General features: G+C 42.1%; 2 protein-coding genes across 4 annotated transcripts; one reads left to right on the top strand and one right to left on the bottom strand.

Annotated features, from left to right (window-relative positions):
- The first annotated feature begins 151 nt into the window (after positions 1-151).
- LOC147210890 (ceramide kinase) lies at positions 152-9,072 on the top strand. 2 transcript variants are annotated; one of them, XM_086117944.1, is made up of 13 exons: positions 152-359; positions 1,662-1,757; positions 2,015-2,152; positions 2,235-2,363; positions 3,450-3,513; positions 3,591-3,736; positions 3,809-3,883; positions 4,243-4,395; positions 4,727-4,832; positions 5,306-5,409; positions 7,053-7,249; positions 7,695-8,008; positions 8,808-9,072. In XM_086117944.1, the coding sequence occupies exons 1-13, from the start codon at positions 254-256 to the stop codon at positions 9,055-9,057; spliced, it is 1,878 nt and encodes a 625-aa protein (XP_085974070.1). In that variant the 5' UTR covers positions 152-253; the 3' UTR covers positions 9,058-9,072. The 2 variants fall into 2 exon arrangements, with proteins under 2 accessions (XP_085974070.1, XP_085974062.1); XM_086117936.1 differs by having other exon boundaries at positions 8,837-9,033.
- Positions 9,073-9,671: 599 nt separating this feature from the next.
- Positions 9,672-18,196, bottom strand: LOC147210889 (glucose-6-phosphate 1-dehydrogenase-like). Of its 2 annotated transcripts, XM_086117955.1 has the most exons (12): positions 17,996-18,195; positions 17,062-17,099; positions 16,867-16,975; positions 16,106-16,323; positions 14,895-15,053; positions 13,981-14,106; positions 13,810-13,903; positions 13,363-13,549; positions 11,578-11,813; positions 11,279-11,355; positions 11,102-11,194; positions 9,672-9,832 (listed from the first exon to the last, which is right to left on the bottom strand). In XM_086117955.1, the coding sequence occupies exons 1-12, from the start codon at positions 18,128-18,130 to the stop codon at positions 9,745-9,747; spliced, it is 1,560 nt and encodes a 519-aa protein (XP_085974081.1). In that variant the 5' UTR covers positions 18,131-18,195; the 3' UTR covers positions 9,672-9,744. The 2 variants fall into 2 exon arrangements, with proteins under 2 accessions (XP_085974081.1, XP_085974091.1); XM_086117965.1 differs by lacking the exon at positions 14,895-15,053 and having other exon boundaries at positions 17,996-18,196.
- Positions 18,197-18,365: the final 169 nt, after the last annotated feature.

Raw genomic sequence — 18,365 nt, 5'->3', positions numbered from 1 at the left:
AAATAAAACGCGCACCTTTCCTTTAGTTTAAAGTTTCCCACGGGGACCTTCGTTTTTATTCGAGTCCAATGAGCAGCCAATCGGCGTGCTTCTCGCAGGCGGGCGGCTTCTAAATAAGCCAGAACTCGAAGCACCGCGCCTACCAGTCGGTCTAACCCGGCGTGTGCAACACTCGAGTTCCCGCTCAGTCCGAGCTCGTCAGTGAAGGTGGCAAAGCTGCAAGGGTGGAGTCGTGGCCAAGTGTGGCGTCCGGATGGAGTCGAGCTTGTGGCTCGGCAACAGCCGCTACCGAGGCGTGCTCACCGGCTGGACCTTCAATTGGACCCGAATAGGGAACAAGAACCGCCATGACAAAACAAGTACGTTGCACTTTCCCATCCCCCGCCCCCGCACATAACCTGCTCATTTCATGAAATAGTCCAGAACAAACGTGCGTTATGTGACTTCAACAGTAAATCGATGCTTTATTCACGTCCCACCTGCACTATCCAGAAAATGCAATTTGCGTCAATAAAATTGATGGCCTGTACACCGTGAGACTTGTACGATTACGAACATTATTTTGTGATGAATTTCTCATTCAGTTTTCTTGTGTGTCAAAAATTGTGGAAACCTTTTTGGATATGGATGTACTGAATTCTGAGGATATTTCGCAGTCAGTAGAGACATTTTGAAATACAGTTTTAGAATTGTAAAAAAGGCAAGTTACGCTTGGTTGAGTTTTTCCATGTGGTGTGAGGGGCAATATGTCAAAATTGACCGAAAAATGGGAAGAGCCCACTTGTAGCCTGCAGCAGGTGGACCATTGACCATTTCTACTTTGTGAAGAGAAAACATGGACTTAAGTCTTGAACGATTTTGCAGGTGCAAAAAGCAGAAAGAAGCTTCAAAGGCAACATATATACTTTTCTTGTATTTGGACATTATTAACCACACTAATTGGAGTTCAAATCGAAAATGGAGTGCACTTATTAAAGTGCGTTAGTGTTCTTGTGTCTTCTCGGAGAGCGGTTTAAGGTTGTCAGTATAAGCATTTGGAGGAAGCACGGAAAACACGGACAACCGGTTCAACAGCATTAACGAGCCCGACAGTGACAGATGAGCTAACTGTGGTGTCAAGTGAGCGTACTGAACACTCAACAAATAGAACATGCTTCCTGAAAGTTGTGTGTGAGGAACGGGAAAGAAAATGTCAGAAAAAGCCTACTAGAACCTCACTTCATAACACACTTGAATTGGTGTCAGGTGTGTGCTGGCTCCTGTTTGAATGTGACTGAGCACAACTACATCCAGAGTTGGGGTGTACACACTTTGGCAACCACATCACTCACTTGTTTATTTTTACTTCCCCTCTCAGATGTTTTTTTTTTGGTTGTACAGTTTGTAGGTCACACGAATGCTGGAATAAGGTTTGAAGGGATTTTCGTTGGTCTTTTTTTTTCTAATCACAAAAACCTGCAATATGTGCCTGTATGTGCTCATCGTATGCCCGAGAAAGCTTTCTTTTCACTACAGAATCACTTTTGTCTTTTCATGGTAATCCAAATTGTTGGCGATCAAACGGACTTGGTGTCGTCTTTTGTGGCGCATGCCTTGAATGGAAAAAAAAGGCAGATCATTGACTTTCTCGTGTTTCATGACGGCGCTTGTTTGGTTTTCAGTTTCAGTGCCGGTGACGGATGTCGTCGGCGTGGAGGAGGGGCGAGTGAGTGTTCTGCCCCGCAAGTCTGCAGAAGACTCGGACAAAGACTTCACTGGTGGGTTGTTAGAACAGGGTGTACGTATTCGTTTATCTACTCAATGCTGTTGAGCACTCGTGAGTGTGAAATGTGGGCGTGTTTGATGACTCAAAGCTATTATTCTGTTATTATTCTGCCCTCTAGTGGAAGAGTATTTCATATTTCTGATGGTCTCTATACATCACCGGCATAGATAAATAAGCTCAATGAGAAAAACAGTTTCATTTTTAGTGATTTTGTGTTTCACTTCCTTTCTCTTCCGCTTTATGTTCCAGTGTTCTACGTGAAACGCGTGAGCAGCGGGAGCTCCCGTGGGTTGCTGTGGCGACTGGGTCAAACCCAGTTCAGCTGTCCTAGTCGGGTCCTGAGGGATCAGTGGACCAAACATTTGAGAGCAGCTTTCAAAACTCATTGTAAGGAATCCCATCATTTCAAATGGATCATGTATGCATGCTTGAAAATGAAATATCATCATCCATGCTGATCCTCTCTCAGGTCCTTTGCGTCCAAGCAGGTTACTGGTCTTTATCAATCCACTTGGAGGGAAGAAGAAAGGAAGGCACATCTACGACTCTCTGGCTGCTCCTCTCTTTGAGCTGGCTGGAATCAGCTGTCATGTTATCGGTAAGAAAACACACCAGGTCACTCGGCGCTTCAAAGTAAAAACCTACTCAGGCGATTGCACTGGGATCAATGTATTTTGGATAAACCTTTATTTTGAAGTTAGCTTTTTGCATTGGTGGCGTATTTATGAGTATGTCTGTAGTTTCCTTAACGTGTCTTAATCGCTGTGCATGCCAAATAAAACTGGCATCTGAAGCAGGAAAAAAAACTTTTTTGAGCTACCCAAATTACCGAAGTAGTTGCATGAACATCAAAAAGTGTAAGAGAGAAATAGAACAAAAGCCGTAAAAAGTCCCGGTACGCAAGAGGCCAAAATTGAGAAGTTCTGGTCCTCCGTAGTAGTGCTGCGAACTAGCACACTTAAAGCACTGGGAACAGTTCGTCTTTACCACATGACAACATTAACAGAACAAAAACCCAAACAAACAAAATAAACAAAAAGGTGTCACATACCAACTATGATCATAAAGTGCGTTCACTAAATCATGCGATTACAAATGTTAATTCCCTGTTGTAGTTTGTTTTAGATACCGTGCAGAAAGAAATTCGCTTTTCATTTACAGGTGTACTCGAGCACGTCTCGCGCAGCCGTTATTGGCAACATGGACGACGGCTGCATTGAACAGCAAGCCAGCATTAATAACACGACAAACGGCTGAAAATTAAAGTAGAAACGACGAAACTGACAGAGTGATTCATGGAGTTACCTGCGACACAGTTTTGCCTGCACAGCACATTAACAATTGCAAATGAGTTACCACTGCACTCTCCCTTTTGCGGTGACACCTTTTGACAGTCTGAGTTCATAACAATCAACAAGAGCGGGTATGAGGTCATTCCTACATTCCAGTCATGACTACATTAAAGAATGTTTTTAAGTAACGAGTCCAACTTAAAGTAATGTATAATAATGAGCTCTCCAATTTCTAGCACTGGGCTAGTCGGGGCATATTCACATAACAATGGCATGGTCGCCAGTCCATGTCAAAGCACATGTTGAAAAACCCTGAACCAAAATAAATCACTGTCTGATTTCCAGGTTGTTTATTATTTACATTCTGATGTCATTCTTTATTGTACATTTAGTAACGGAGCGAGCCAATCAGGCCCGAGACCACCTCCTCAAGAAAGACCTCACAGGCTTTGACGGGTAAGTGTGTGTGTGTGCGCGCGCGCGTGCATGTGAGTTCTCGCGTACAACTCATTATTTTTGTGTGCGTACAACAGCGTGGTGTGTGTTGGTGGTGACGGCATGTTCAGTGAGGTGCTCCACGGCGTGATTGGTCGCACGCAACAAGAGGCGGGCTTATGTGAGAACGAGCCGTCAGCCGTGTTACAAGCGTGTCCGCTCCATATCGGCATCATCCCGGCAGGTCGGTGCCAAACACGAAAAGCTGACACCAGTCACACAGTCATCGTGACTTTTTTTAAATGTTATTTCTTAGGCTCCACAGACTGCGTGTGCTTCGCCACCATTGGAGTGATCGATCCCGTCACTTCAGCTTTGCACATCATCATTGGTAAAAAAAAACAGAAAAAAATCATGATCATTGTGTCCTTCCATCCGAAGAGACAGTGGCAGAGTGATTTCACAGTAAAGTCCCGCATCCTACCTGATTGTGGTCGCCAATACAACTAAGTGCATAAGCACCTTAAAACTCCAAATTGGCAATTCATGCAAGAGGCTTTATGAAACATGTGATGCCACCATATAACAATTTTTAAAAAATGATAGACACTTTTTTTTTCATGTGTTTATTTTGTTTTGTCTCGCTGTTGGTGAAGTAACCAAATTGATGCGCACACAGATGAAAAAGTTCTCAATTTTGGCATAAGTCGAATGAACCGTGACTCGGAGTTGGTCTTGTTGCGTTTGCAGGCGACTCTCAGCCTTTGGACGTATGCTCGGTGCATCACTCAAGCACTCTGGTGCGCTACTCGGTATCCCTGCTGGGTTACGGCTTTTTCGGGGACGTGCTTGCCCAGAGCGAAAGAAAACGCTGGATGGGACCGCTCAGATACGACTATGCTGGTATGAGTCCGGCATGCCGAAAAAAAAAAAAAAGTATGTGAACGCCTTGGAATGACCTGCATTCCTCTTCGCCTTATTGAGGAGGATGACCTCTCCTATGGAGAGTTACTACTCTCAGTGCTAAAACGTCAATTTGCTCACCACCTCTCCTAGGGAGACTCGTGATGAACTTTCTCTATTTATTGCCAAAGTGTCTTGGGATGGACTGATGACCTTCAAGGTCGATTTTTATGACCCTATGCAAGAATTCCGGTCATTGAAAAAGCTTCACATACTTTGTTTTACACCATTTTGCCATGTAAGTTGATTTAGCCGTGCCTGGTCCATGCAGGCATGGTGGTGTATCTGAGTAATAGAAGCTACCCGGGCGTCGTTCACTTCCTCCCGGCAGACCCGATGCTTTCCAGCCCGAGGGACAAGACGCGCTGCCTCTCAGGGTAACCGATTAGGAGATGAAAATAAATCAGAACAGAAGGCTTTTTTTCCCCTGGTGGAACAAAAATAAAATCTAGTGGCTCCCGACTGATCGATTTTATTTATTTTTTGAGGCCATTTACAACTAAAAATTAAAATTAAAAAAATAATCATAATTATACTAAAACTCATGCAAATTAATGAAGCATTATATAAAACAAAAAAACTGAATTCAACAAACAAAAAATTAAATAAAAACCAACCATAATAATTAGTCTGACATTATTACAACCCAGCTTGTGAAAACCATAAATAATATTAAATAAAACTAATAAAATAAATCTTTTGATTCACTGCAGTGGTGTAATACAATTCTAAAAACATGTTTCATATTTTAACATGTGCGCACTTGTGTGTCTGTCATGTATGTGAATGTGTGTGTGTGTGCGTGCGTGTGTGCATGTTTGTGTGTTTTCTTCTTTGTGTGCGTGTGCAGTTGCGATGTGTGTTCCAGGAGCACAGAGAGGCTTTTCCCCCAGTCTTCAGATTCAAGCTCACTATGCAGCTCGTATCTCAGCCAGAACAGCGGTGACTCAGAGGGTAACACACACGCGCACACACACACACCCACACACGAATGCACTTGAACATGTACATTGTGTGCTCGTTGAACACATTTCTCAGTGTTCCCACTTATATTTTCTTTTAGATTTTTGTTTGTTATAAGGATATAATGCTCAAATTTGAAACTCTTCGTGTTACTCTACCGAGTGACTTGAATTAAATCCCAGCACATTTATTGTCATGTGATATCTGTGTATGGTTTAAAAGTACTTTGTGTGATTTTTCATATGCGGCCAATCGACGATTCAGATCAGAGATCGGATGGATTTTTGGATGTGAGAAATGTGTAATTTGCAAGTTTTGCGCATGCATGACAAAAATGTACTTTGTATATGATAAAGACGACAGTGAGAAATGTAATGATTGCAGAACGAGTAGACCAGGAAGTGCGGTCGATAGCACCATGTCTGCCATGTCATTGGCTCACAACACATTTATGGACAATGCTGTCCTTAATGTATCCTTACCTGCTGAATCGCCCAAACCCAAACCCAGGGTTCCCACGGGTCCTTAAAGTTCATAAAAATCCATAAAAAAGAAGTTGTAAAATTATGTTCTTAATTGTCCTTAATTTTCATGGAAAGATTCTAAAATCAATAAAAATCCATAAAAAAATTCACCTGTGGTGTTCATTTCATTTGTGTATGTCATTTTCCCCACACTTCCAATTAATAGTTTTGTCGGAAAATGCGCCTGGCGCCCTTCCCCTCAAACCCCGCTGTCGGGCTACATGCAAGACAGCAATGATTTGAACACCAGCTCAGTGATATGTGGCTTTCTGTTCATTAAATCCACTGTGAATCCCCTGCTCAATGGAGAAAAAGTCCTCAAAAATGGCTAAATTAGGCACCAAAAGTCATTAAAAGGTCCCTAAATAAAAAGCAAGTGGAAGAGTGGGAACCCTGCTGCATGAAGATCAGAGTGCTGCTTTGGTCCGGTGTCTCAGCAGCTTCATGTTTAAGTTCAAGGACATAACTGCCCACAAGGAATTGCCAAGGTTTGAGACAAAGCAGAACGTCCTTCAGGTAGTTAGGCTCATCGCCCACTTCTTGCTTCTTGAAAATACTTGGCACAGCGTTTGTTTTTAATGTCACCTGCATGGCATGTCTCCTCTCCAACTGTAAACAACTCCTCGTCTGGGAATAACATGCCAGTGCGCACCTTGTTTGGATCGAAACCCTTGCACATTTTTGCACTGCATTATGAATTACTCCCAATCAAGCCACCTGTAAAATTAATGAAGCCTTCCTTTAATAGTGGTTGAACTTGATTAAAACACAAATCTAATCAATTAGAGGCCATGTTACAATTTATTCTCATTTGAATAAAATCATGAAAATTTGACACACTTCAGTTATATTTCAGTCAATGAATAGATACAAACATGGACATAATATTGAATCATTTACACAAACACAGATCAGTGCCAATTTGACCAAACTGCAAATATAGGAATAAGATTTTTATATCCAATTTTTAGCTCACAATTTTACAAAGGCTCAGACAAGAAAGTGCCACTGATAACTGTTGTGCTCAGTTGCTTCTGTACAAATGGCATTGAGATGATCCCTTTTACAGTTGTGTGTGTGTGTGTGTGTGTGTGTGGGTATGCGCTTCAGGTGACTGGGTGAGGGTGGAGGGCAGGTTCCGGTGCGTCTCTCTGACTTGTATGTCGTGCTCGTGTCCCAAAAGTCCTCTGGGCCTCTCGCCCTCGGCTCACCTGGCCGACGGAACGGGCGACCTCATCCTAGTTTGGGACTCTCACCCGCTGGGCTTCCTCAAGTACCTTTACAGGCACACCAGCTCACAGGATCAGGTGCCAAAAGTATTCATCATATTGTCCATTGATTTTTTTTCTCCCCCAGGATGAGTGTTTTTGTTTGTTTGTTTTTTTGTCGTGGTTTTTGTTTTTGTTGATTCGGTTATCGAAAGTGTTTGTGTCATTTGGTATTATTTAGTGGTGCCTTTGAGATATGATGATTTCGCCCGTAACTGTCAATATTTTGCCCAAGTCACCATTTCCTCACCTGTACAGCTCTACATGAGTTTCTACATGTGGAAGCACGTATTTACACATGATCTGTAAGCAAACAAATATTTAGTTAGATTAGTTCTGTCGGAGTTAAGATGAAAAATGAAATCCCCGAGGGGAGAAAACAAACACAATTGTTTTGAATAATGTCATTTGCTTTTCCTAACGTTCGATTGATGTTATGGTTGCAGACTTGCTAGATGATGTTTCTTTTCCTGTTTGTGGTTAGTTTGATCTCCCGTTTGTGGAGGTCCATCGTGTCAAGGCCATTCGCTTCTCGGCGTCCTCTGGTGAAGAAGAGGATGTGTATAAGGAGGCGGGAGAACCCAGTCCAGCAGCAGCAGCAGAAGAAGAGGAGGAGAAGAGAGGCTACGAGGAGGACATAAGCAGGAATGGCTCTAAGCAGCACCTGACCAGCAAACGCCCACAACCTCCAAAAGCAACGTGTGGGGTCCTCTGCGGCATGTGCTGCAGCAAAGCTCCGACGACGTCCGTGTGGAACTGTGACGGGGAGATTCTGCCCTTCACCGACATCCTCTGCAGGTGATGCGTCAACCTTTGCAAAATCTGTGTGCCCGAGCTACATTTGGTTCTTAAAACAGTGACGTGGGCGGTTTTATTTGTAGATTAGAGGGGGGAAAAAAGATCACTTGTAGGGGAATATTTCATCTGAAATATTTTGCTGGTTTTTCTCAGTCGCTTTGGTCCATTTCTCAGATCAAAATTGAGATGTGCATTTTGTGTCGGGACTAGTGGAAACATACAAAAGCTTGACATATTATACTGGAATAATGACAGTTGATTTTTTTTTAATTATTCAAGAAAATGAAATGTTAACTATTCAATACAATAATTTATGTAAAATTGTTCATTTCAATCTTTTTAAAATGTGTATATTCAAATAATTGTAATGTATTCATTTTTATATGTAATTTAAAAAGTGACACATTTGTTTATCATTACATTTTTCAGTTAAATAGCCTAAATGAAATGGATTTAAAATTGGTTATTTCATAAATTATATATTTTTACAAAAAAACATTTGCACTTAATTTAATGATCATTATTTAATCTATCCATTTTCTACTCCGCATATGGTCACAAGGGTCGCGGGGGTGCTGGAGTCTATCTCTGCTGTCTTCGGGCAGTCGGCGGGGGACACCCTGAACTGGTTGCCAGCCAATCGCAGTCATTATTTAATTCAATGAATAAATATTTGTGTGACGCAGTGGATACTGAAATCAAATGTGATTACCGTCGCTAACGTGCATGTTTTTGACATGTGTATGCAATAAGTCAATTGTGACAATATTGTGGTTTGGCACACCTGGTCTACTGTCAGGATTCAACGTGTTCTTCTCGGTCCATCAGAATTCACGGGCAGCTGGTGCGACTTTACGCCAGGGGCATTGAAGCCGGGACGGCCGTGCAGCCAGGAAATGACCAAATGTGAAGGCCATAACTTACGAGAGGGGACAATGAAGGCAGGCCGCCTTTCATTGGGGGCTCACCAAATTCCATTTTTAACCACTGTTGGGAATTCAATAAACTATTTATTTTTCTATCCATCCATCGCATTTGTCCTCATTTGAGTGGCGGGTGAGCTGGGAATCTATCCCAGCTGAGTTTAGCTGCTGACACTAATCGACACACTGCATTATAAAAGGGGAAACTATGTGCCCCCACGACTCTGAATGCATTTTTTGTAATTAATTTTGAATGAAGCAGATTTGACACCACCCTCTGTTGAAATTGACAGAGGGTGATAAAATGTTTCCCTGGAGATGGAGGTGGGGGGGGGGGGGGGGTGGATTAATTTGCTAAATTCTTATCACGTGAATTCATCAGAATACAGTGTTTAGATTTGTGGGGGCACATAGTATACGGTATGTCAATACCTGTCTTTGTGACCACCAAGTATTGGTTTTGATTGGTGTAATTGACTAGTCAAACGCAAGCCGGCAACAAGAGAAACTTGTTCTTCCGTTTTTAAACAAACCTACAGTGAGGAGAAGACTTGACAGATTTGTATTTTAATGAGTTAAAAACTCATTAAAATAAATCTTAATCATTTCTCTCCCTAAAAAAAGTCCACCGGTGATCTCCGACAGTCTTGTAGTCCACCAAGAATCCATGTCCGTCCTTCAATCCAACATGGATCACAAATGTTTTCCCAACATGCACATCCAATCAAACAATACAGAAGTGACTGAGTGAACTTTATTGTTGAGAAACTTGTCAACAGTGGCGCATGCTGTGTGTGCATGCATGCAGGCGGGTCACAAGTGAGGTTGCACCCACTTGTATTTCCCCTCATAGCGGAATCCAACCGTCCTCAGCAGCTCATCAGCTTCGCTCGGGCCGCGACTGAGCACAAAAGAACAATCGAGAACTTTGACGTGGACTGTTTTATTTGTGGACTGCGGAACATCACGCAAAAAATCATGTTCCAATTGTGAAACTTCAATTTTAACCAATGAAATAATGAAAATCAACATCTGCATGTTGTGGAATGCATTATAATGGAGGGAATAAATACTTTTCAAAAACATTCTTGGGTCGCTATATGAAGTTATGATTTTAGGTATACCTCATTCTAGTCTATTTGTAATTTGATTCTTCTTCCATTTTTTAAGGACTTTCTCCATTGAGCAGGGGATTCTTGGTGGATTTGATGAACAGAAAGCCACATATAACTGAGCTGGTGTTCAAATCACTGCTGCCAAAGGAAGGGCACATCTTTATTTTTAGGGGCAATCAGCTAACCCTTTATTTGACATACTGTATGTCAAATTGGCCTGAAATGACCGGAAGTGATCGCGTGATCATCATCGGAACTGATCGGAGACGGCAGGAAAAGCAGAGCGGAAACCAGGAAGGCATGAAGCCCGACAGCGGGGTTTGAGGGGAAGGGCGCCAGGCGCATTTTCCGACAAAACTATCAATTCGAAGGGTGGGGAACATGACATACACAAATGAAATGAACACCACAGGTTATTTTTTTTAAAGGATTTTTATTGATTTTAGAAGCTTTCCCTGAAAATTAAGGACAATTAAGAACATCATTTTAAAACTTTTTTGTGGATTTTTATGAACCTTTAAGGACCCCTGGGAACCCTGAAACTCTTCTCAGTGCATGTTATAGCTTATCCAGCTAACTTATCATAGCATAGCTCGGTCCACGAACACATCGCTAGCAGTGTTGGAAATGTGATTGAAAAATAAATAAAAAGCAAGTGAGCGTGACAGGCGCGGCTGGATCTTTTATTCGTATTCTCGTTTTTTGTTTTAAATTATTACTATTTTAAAATAAGTCCTGGAATCCAATGCGGGCCATCAGAGCAGCCGAAACAGCTGCGAGAGTATCCCAACTTTTAGCTTATTAGCATGCTATTCTTAGTACACTATAACACAATGTTGTTGAGATATACATGGAAGTTGTTAGCTGCAAGCAAGAATTTTAGACTTTCCATTAAAATAGTTCTACAAAGAAAAGCAAACTCACAATAAATATTGACCAAATGGAAATGACAGACTTCTTGACACTTGGAACTCGTAAAATTACTAGAATTTTTTGAGAGACAAATGGTGAGTATGTATAGTGTATTTTGGATGAAAGAGAACAAAACTATTTACCTCCCGTATTTGTAGGGTAAAGGACGCGTCTTCTTCTCGTCAATTTGGTGCAGGAGGGGGGTAAAAATTCTCCAGGCTTCTCGTAACTCATCGCTGGGAGAAAAGTAGAAGAAGAAAAGGAATTGAGCGCGCAACATTTTCGGCATTGAGCAAAGTGCTGAAGGGTGTGACGGAAACCTTCGCACGAAATGCATCTGATTGCCACAGATGACATCCAGCAGGAGCCTCTCGTACGCGTCCGGGAGCTTCACATTCTGCCAGGACGAGATGAGAGATGTTTCTTTGGTAATGCTTTGCTCCATTTTCTTGGTCGTCACTGCATTTAACATGCTAGCATACAGTGTATACATTTAGGAATGTGAGTGGAGCACAGAGCGAACGCAATGTCAACTCCACACAAGAAGGCAGGCTAGAGCCCAGATTGGAACCCCGAAGGCGAGAACTGCAAGGTGCTGCCATCATGGGGTTGAGGCCACCTTGTATCTGCTCCTGTAGGTGAGGTCCAGCTCGGTCTCCTCAGGGCTGAAGTGGGCCCCGGGCCTCTTGGTGGTCATCTTCAAGTAGATGGCTTCGTCCGGCTGCACGCGGACGACCAGCTCGTTCCTCTGACATCCATTTCCGAAGATGTCGCCGGGCACGTCGGTGAACTGCAGCCGCAACTCCGCCTTGCGCTCGTTTAGCGCTTTACCGCACCGGAGGATGAAAGGCACTCCTTTGAGGGAACAAAAAGGAACGAGATTACAAGCAAAATACCGAAATACGCAATATTTTTCAGTATTCACGGTCACCAGCCTCCACGAATGGTAGGGGTCAACATAGGGGTGGGCAAACCTTTTGGCTCAGGGGCCACATTGATTTCTCAAATTTGACGGGTGGGTCGGGTCAGCACAAGGTACAGTACATATAAAAAAACTGCATATGTTGACGGGGAGGGGAAATTTATTTCCCAAAAAGGTACGAGCAACATTGCCCACTTTCTTTTGCATGCTAAGGGTGGAGGTAATGCACCAAAAGTATTTGCCAATCGTCAAAAGAAAGTACCGTATTGGCCCGAATATAAGACAGCCCTGATTATAAGACAACCCCCTCTTTTTCAAGACTCAAGTTTGAAACACAGAAACACAAAACAGTTTTGAACACCAAATTAATTTTTATACAGAAAATAATTACAGTACATCGGAAACAAACGATGATAACAATATATTTGAGAGAAAAAGCATGTTATTTTGCCTCATTCAAATCTAAAGTGCAATCACATTCGTAAATGAATGGCTTCTGGTTTTAGAAATGTAAATTACGGTACATCATAACTTCTCCTCAGCTGCCGGTTAACCTGGATGATGTTCGACCCACTTTTCTCCAGATTGTCGCGATGTTTCTCCATTTTCTGTTATCTCTTCTATTATTTTCTTCTCTTTTCTTTCTTACCACTATTTTTTATTTTTCTTCTTTGTGCTACCGCTATTTTTATTTTTATTCTTCGTGACAGGGATTCACTTTGGCCTGGGGAGTTAAGTTAAGCATTGGCTTCAATGATATCTGGAGCCATCTAGCGTCATGCATGGGTATAATGTCTAGACCCCGAATATAAGACGACCCCACTTTTTCAGTCTTATTTCAATGCAAAAAACATTGTCTTATATTCGGGCCAATGGGGTAGAAGAAATGGAAGAACAAGAGGTAGTCATGGCAACTAATGTGTGACATCGCTAACTCACCACACAGCTTGCCAGAACGAGAATTATTTTTATTTACCGCACTAAACGGTCCAATAATTGACTGGGATTCTCCCTCTGGCCACAATATGACATGAGATTGTAGTTCAGGTCGGCCATTTTAAACTATTACAAAAAAATCTAACAAACAACTGATTTCTATTTGTTTTCATTTACAGGTTTTCAGTTTTACTCAGTTATTTCGTGTTCCTGTCATTCGGGCAATTGATCAATTTTACATTTTAATTTGAGGGGGTGGGTAGGGGGGAGGGGTTTAGGTCAGAATTTTGTCATGATTTTTATCAACAATGCAATGCAAACCTTTGACCCGATTTATATATGTGTGCCCAAGCCAAAAAATACTTTCCAGCTATCATCATGCCTGTCATTACTATTTGCGTTTTCGATAGAGGAAGGGGGAAAAATTGTTCTGTGCTTGTGGGGAAAAAAGGGCGGGGTTTTTTTGGTTTGTTTTTGGCAGTCCAATTGCCAAGCCTTATTGAAGGTCAAAACGAGAAGTGAAAGCAATACAAAGTCTCCTCATACCGTCCCATCTTTCGTTGTGCACGTAAAGCACAGCAGTGGCAAAGGTGGGAGTGCAGGAGCCTTCAGGGACACTTGGGTCGTCAAGATAACCCAACTTGGCTTGGCCCTCACCCTCGGGGTCCCCCACGTACTGGCCGAGCAGCACTTTGGATGCATCCACGGGAGCCATGCATTTCAACACCTTCACCTAGAAAATGACCCAAATTAACCCTGGAACCTGATAACGTGATAAGCTGTCCACTGTCATAACCGCTATCCTTGAAAGGGTTAAAGAAAAGCTGATGAATGTGAAGAAACAACGGTTCTTGTGAGAGTGCGGCCGCGGTGATGTCAGAAGGCGCATGCAATAGGAAACGGGACGGCGGAGGGTCTTCAAAGTGGTCACGGCAATAGACCAACCAGTGGGAGAAGCTTGTCCTTGCGTGCTGTACTGCCCTACCCTGTTACCTTCTCATTCCTGACGTCATCTGGCCCTGTGGAGGTGGGCTTCTCCATGGCGGCCAAGCAGAGCATCTGGAGGAGATGATTTTGCATCACGTCTCTGCGTTCATCAAAAAAGAAGAAACAATGAGCAAATTCCCATCATTCTCTCCGGCGGCTGTTGGCCGGCTCGCTCACCGAATAATGCCAAAGTCATCAAAGTATCCTCCGCGGCCGTAGGTCCCGAAAGGTTCTTTGAAGGTCAGCACCACACATGACACGTTGTTCCTGTTCCAAATTGGTCCGAAAATGCGATTGCCAAATCTAGAAGGAGGAAGAAACAACGGTGTAGCTCAGTTGGTCTTTCTCCATCTTGGTTTACCAGATGATGAGGTGGTCATGTTTAGACATGGCCAAAAGTCCTCCTGCTCTGTACTTGCGCACACACAAACACTTGTTTGGGGAAAAAAAAGACTGGCATTTATTTCTAGACCTGTTTTGATAACTTGGCACAATGAAGACAAACATTTTCTACACACCATATCATTTCCCTTTCATCAACTTACATAGTGCTCGTAAGAAGAGGAAGAAGTCAAGTTACCTGATACCTGTTGACATTTAACAGCTAGATAGCATCGTTGACTTTTATGCTATCAAAATTTAAACCTCAACTGTGTTCTAATCCATCTAATCTGGAAAAAAAAAATCAAATGCGGTACAGGTAGGGTGTATGTTTTTGCTTTGTGATCATCAGATAATTGGAGCATTATTTTGTCAAACAGTTCACAATGTAATGGGATCACGTGCTACAGAAACTTTTCAAGATTTACTAAAGCTTCAGAGTCTAAAAAAAAAGTGTACTTATCTCTTGAAGTTTTATTTACTTTTTCTGGTTTTAAGAAATGCATTTATTTTTATATCTTGAATTTGTAAAAAAATATGTATTTATTTTTCACTCATGAAGGGTTCGGTGAATGTGCATATTAACTGATTGGGTTCGGTACCTCTAAAAAGGTTAAGAACCACTGGTCTAGATTAAGGGGTTGGACGCAGGTGGCGAGACAGGACCGTGATTTCCAGGTGTGTGTTTGTGTGAGTTGCGTGCATGCTACCTAAGCACCATGAGGTTCTGGACCATCTCTTTGCCCAGGTAGTGGTCAATGCGGTAGATCTGTTTCTCTGCAAAGAGCGAGGCCATGTGTGTGGACAACTCCTGCGAGCTCTGCAGGTCACGTCCGAAAGGCTTCTCAACGATGAGCCGGTTCCAACCTCTGCTGGGGACATGAAGGCTTACCACTTGGTTGGGGGGAGCGAGTCAGTGATTTTAGCCACGCATTCTATTTAACCCTTTCGTGCACCCTGTAACCTGATAACATGATCAACTGTCCACTGTAGTAACCACTGTCCCCGAAAGGGTTAATTTCTCAGGATGATTTTTTTTAAAAGTTATTTGAAAGTGGTTTCTGTCATGCGAAATGCATCCTTGCCAACGTGCACCGCTTACACAAAAAACACGGCTGCGGACGGAGTGGAGCTATTTTATATGCGCATAAGCAGTTTGACAACTTAGCCATTTGGTCGCTTAATTCAGCCACTTTTTCCACATTATTGTTACGTTCTCATCACATTGTTTTCCCAAAAAGAGGCACTTATTGTCACTAATCACATTATGTGTATACAAAACCTAATTTGTTTCTCTTATTTCTGTGGAATTTGAAGAAGGTTCAAGATGGGGTAAAAGTTTCTAAAAAAAAATGGAAATGAATGAATGAGGAGAAGTTACATATCGTGATGCAGTTTTTTTCAAAATGGAAAGTGACTAACAAACTATAGAAAGGAATTTGTGAAGAAATTTTTGGAGTTTTATATCATCGAATTGTTGAAATGTACAACGAGTAACTTTAAGTTGGAAAGTTTCGACTCGGTCCGACTCCAAAAATGTGAAAGTACACAGGTCAAATACGTCTGGAACTTTTTAATTTTGGTGTGCAATGCATAAAATTTTAAGAATGTGGAATATAGTTGCCAAGATGTACTGAAGAGCTGAGAAGTTCAAATTTTGAATTGGAATGATGTTGTACTTTGTTGATGAATGCCTGATTCACGTGAATGCTTTTTTTTTTTGTGAGTGTATGGAAAAACAAAGAATTCTGGGTAAAGTGTATACTTCCATTTTGATATTCTTTGTATCTTTTGAAGTTTAAATGGATTGAGAAAATCAATCAATCAATCAATCAATTGTCTTGGTGTGGAATAACATGACAATAGATTTATTGTGTATGTGTGGGGGGGGGGGGGGGCGTGAGTGCATGCACATACTGACTTGGGGCTCATGCAGTGGCCGCTGATGTTTGTACAGACATGGTGGTAGACGGTGGGAGGCAACGCCAGGTAGAAGAGCCGGTTGGCCTCGGCTCCGCCGGGCAGAGAGGACACATAAGCGTCAAGCTTGCGGAAAGAACCGGCGTCGTCATAGCGACCGCTCTGGTACGAGTTCCTGCTGAAGAAGGTGGATAGTCGCTCACCTTCGCCATCAGTCACCTGAGGACAAGGAACAAGTAATTGCTTTTTCTGTTTCCAAAATATATTATTGGAATTAGACTGCGTTAATAAGAGACTTAATGAATGTCAACGAGTCAACAAGGCGGCGTCAATGCATACAAGTCTAGCTAGCACATTAATAATCACATTCTTTTAAGAGTCATTTTCTGCACTGTTTTATTACTTTGTCTTCTTAGTAAAACTTATAACTTGCATGAAGCTTACCGGTAGTTCATGTTTGACTAGCTATTTGTGAGAGCAACAATGACGTGGCCCTTGATTTTGTGTGTTACAGTGACAGATAAAAGTTGTGGTATCTCTTATCTTTGAGTTACAAGCCTTGCATGTCCCCGTTGGCTTTTTCCAAATTTGAGCACAAGCATGGTATCCAAAACCAAATGTAAAAATCTTTGGAGCTCCCTCAATGAATTTCATTTGGCGGCCTCTGCACTCCGCATCGTGGCATATTTACTGGGTGGGTTGCCAGGTTTAGTGTAATGATTAAAAGAGATGGAAAATACCAGGAAAAACAACAACGGCTACCTTCATGTAAGGCAGACAAGCCACCTTGATGTCCTCCACTGTCAAATTAGAGCGGGCGAAGCCCACAAAGTAGCTGTCCTCTGGAAGCAGGCCGTCTCGGAACAACCACCTAAGTCAAGAGAACACACTTCACTCCAACAAATGAAGTTTTCATCAAAGGATATATATATTTTTTTGGGTGAGGATTAGACTTACCATAAAGTTGAGTAGATCTTCTTTTTGGCAAGATCTCCCTATGGGATCATTTTTGGAAAAATCTCAAAATCGACATTTTTGACCAAACCAGAAGAAGCCAAAACACATCACATATACGTACACATTTTACAAGACCCCCGAATGGTATTTGTTTTAACGCCTATCTTTTCATTGTCATTTACACTTTCAAATTCTGTATTTCTTGAACATTTTGTTGTTTGGACAACAAAACCATTCACAACATATGTTTTTGATATGGTTTTATATTATTCATGTAATACATGATGTTGCTACGTCAGATACATGTAGGTTTTAATTTGGGGGGCATTAGTTATTGAAAAATTATTCATTGTAGGTATTATTTGTTGACATGAGTGTTTTCGGTATTACTGTATTTAAGACCACATTGTGTGTGGGTGTGTCCACGTGTATGTGTGAAAAAGCGTGGACATTGGACACTGAGCTGTACAAGGATATTTTGTTGTGCCGTTTTTGTCTTTTCTGTGCAATGCCAGTTGAGCTGATTCTAATTCTGATGCCAAAATGATAATAGCTGTCGAGTGAAGTATGAATGTGGGGTCCAAAGGGCAGTTGGGGAGGGAAGGGGAGAGAGAGAGAGAGAGAGAGAGAGAGAGAGAGAGAGAGAGAGAGAGAGAGAGAGAAAGCGAGAGAGAGAAAGCGAGCGAGAAACTGGCAGACTTTGAACACATTCCATTTGCAAGTAAATACATGTGCATGTGACTTGATGCATACAGTACTAACAAGTCAATTTTTAATCCTGCAGCATAAGAGCTTTATATGCCGAAACCAATCTAATCGATACAAGTCCCTTTCCGACATTGTTGAGTGCAGAATCGCCATTGGCCAACAGACAGTGAATAAGTAACATTCATCAAATAAGATTAACTAGGTTGACTAAGTAAATTGGACTGACCGAGGCTCCCAGGATGATGAAGATGTTGGAACGATGGGACTGCAACTGTCCGCGGAGTTCCCTCCTGAGCTGGCTGAAAACCTCCAAGCGGCTGAACGGCTCCGCGTTCTTCTTTTCCTTCTTTTTCACGTCCATCAGCTCTCAACCTCTCTGTAGACATGACACAGGCACACAAAAAGTAGCAGAGTAAAAAGTCACCGTGAGTTTGCGCAGAAATAAATAAATAAATAAAGAGACATAGAGTTGATGATGCCATCTACTGGAAGAAGGAAGAACGGCAAGGCTCCAAATCCGGCACCCAGCGTGTGTTCAAAGTGTTGCCACCGCTGCTCACTACAATTACGTTTTGGTACATTAAAATTCACTCCGT

The sequence above is a fragment of the Hippocampus guttulatus genome, chromosome 1, assembly GCF_054856545.1.
Source record: "Hippocampus guttulatus isolate MCC_2025c chromosome 1, RoL_Hgut_1.0, whole genome shotgun sequence".
NCBI classification, from domain to species: Eukaryota; Metazoa; Chordata; class Actinopteri; order Syngnathiformes; family Syngnathidae; genus Hippocampus; species Hippocampus guttulatus.
The sequence above is the reverse complement of the archived record's forward strand: the minus strand, read 5'-3'. Positions and strand labels throughout refer to the sequence as shown.

What these genes read in the sequence shown, in the direction of transcription:
- LOC147210889 (XM_086117955.1), bottom strand. Translation starts at nt 18,130, where the DNA reads ATGGACGTGAAAAAGAAGGAAAAGAAGAACGCGGAGCCGTTCAGCCGC. An exon ending in CCTACAGGAGCAGATACAAG is followed by an intron (nt 11,356 to 11,577) that starts GTGGCCTCAACC and finishes TCGTCCTGGCAG; the next exon opens with AATGTGAAGCTCCCGGACGC. An exon ending in CAGATGCATTTCGTGCGAAG is followed by an intron (nt 11,195 to 11,278) that starts GTTTCCGTCACA and finishes CTTTTCTCCCAG; the next exon opens with CGATGAGTTACGAGAAGCCT.
- LOC147210890 (XM_086117944.1), top strand. Translation starts at nt 254, where the DNA reads ATGGAGTCGAGCTTGTGGCTCGGCAACAGCCGCTACCGAGGCGTGCTC. An exon ending in GCTCAGATACGACTATGCTG is followed by an intron (nt 4,396 to 4,726) that starts GTATGAGTCCGG and finishes TGGTCCATGCAG; the next exon opens with GCATGGTGGTGTATCTGAGT. An exon ending in ACACCAGCTCACAGGATCAG is followed by an intron (nt 7,250 to 7,694) that starts GTGCCAAAAGTA and finishes GTTTGTGGTTAG; the next exon opens with TTTGATCTCCCGTTTGTGGA.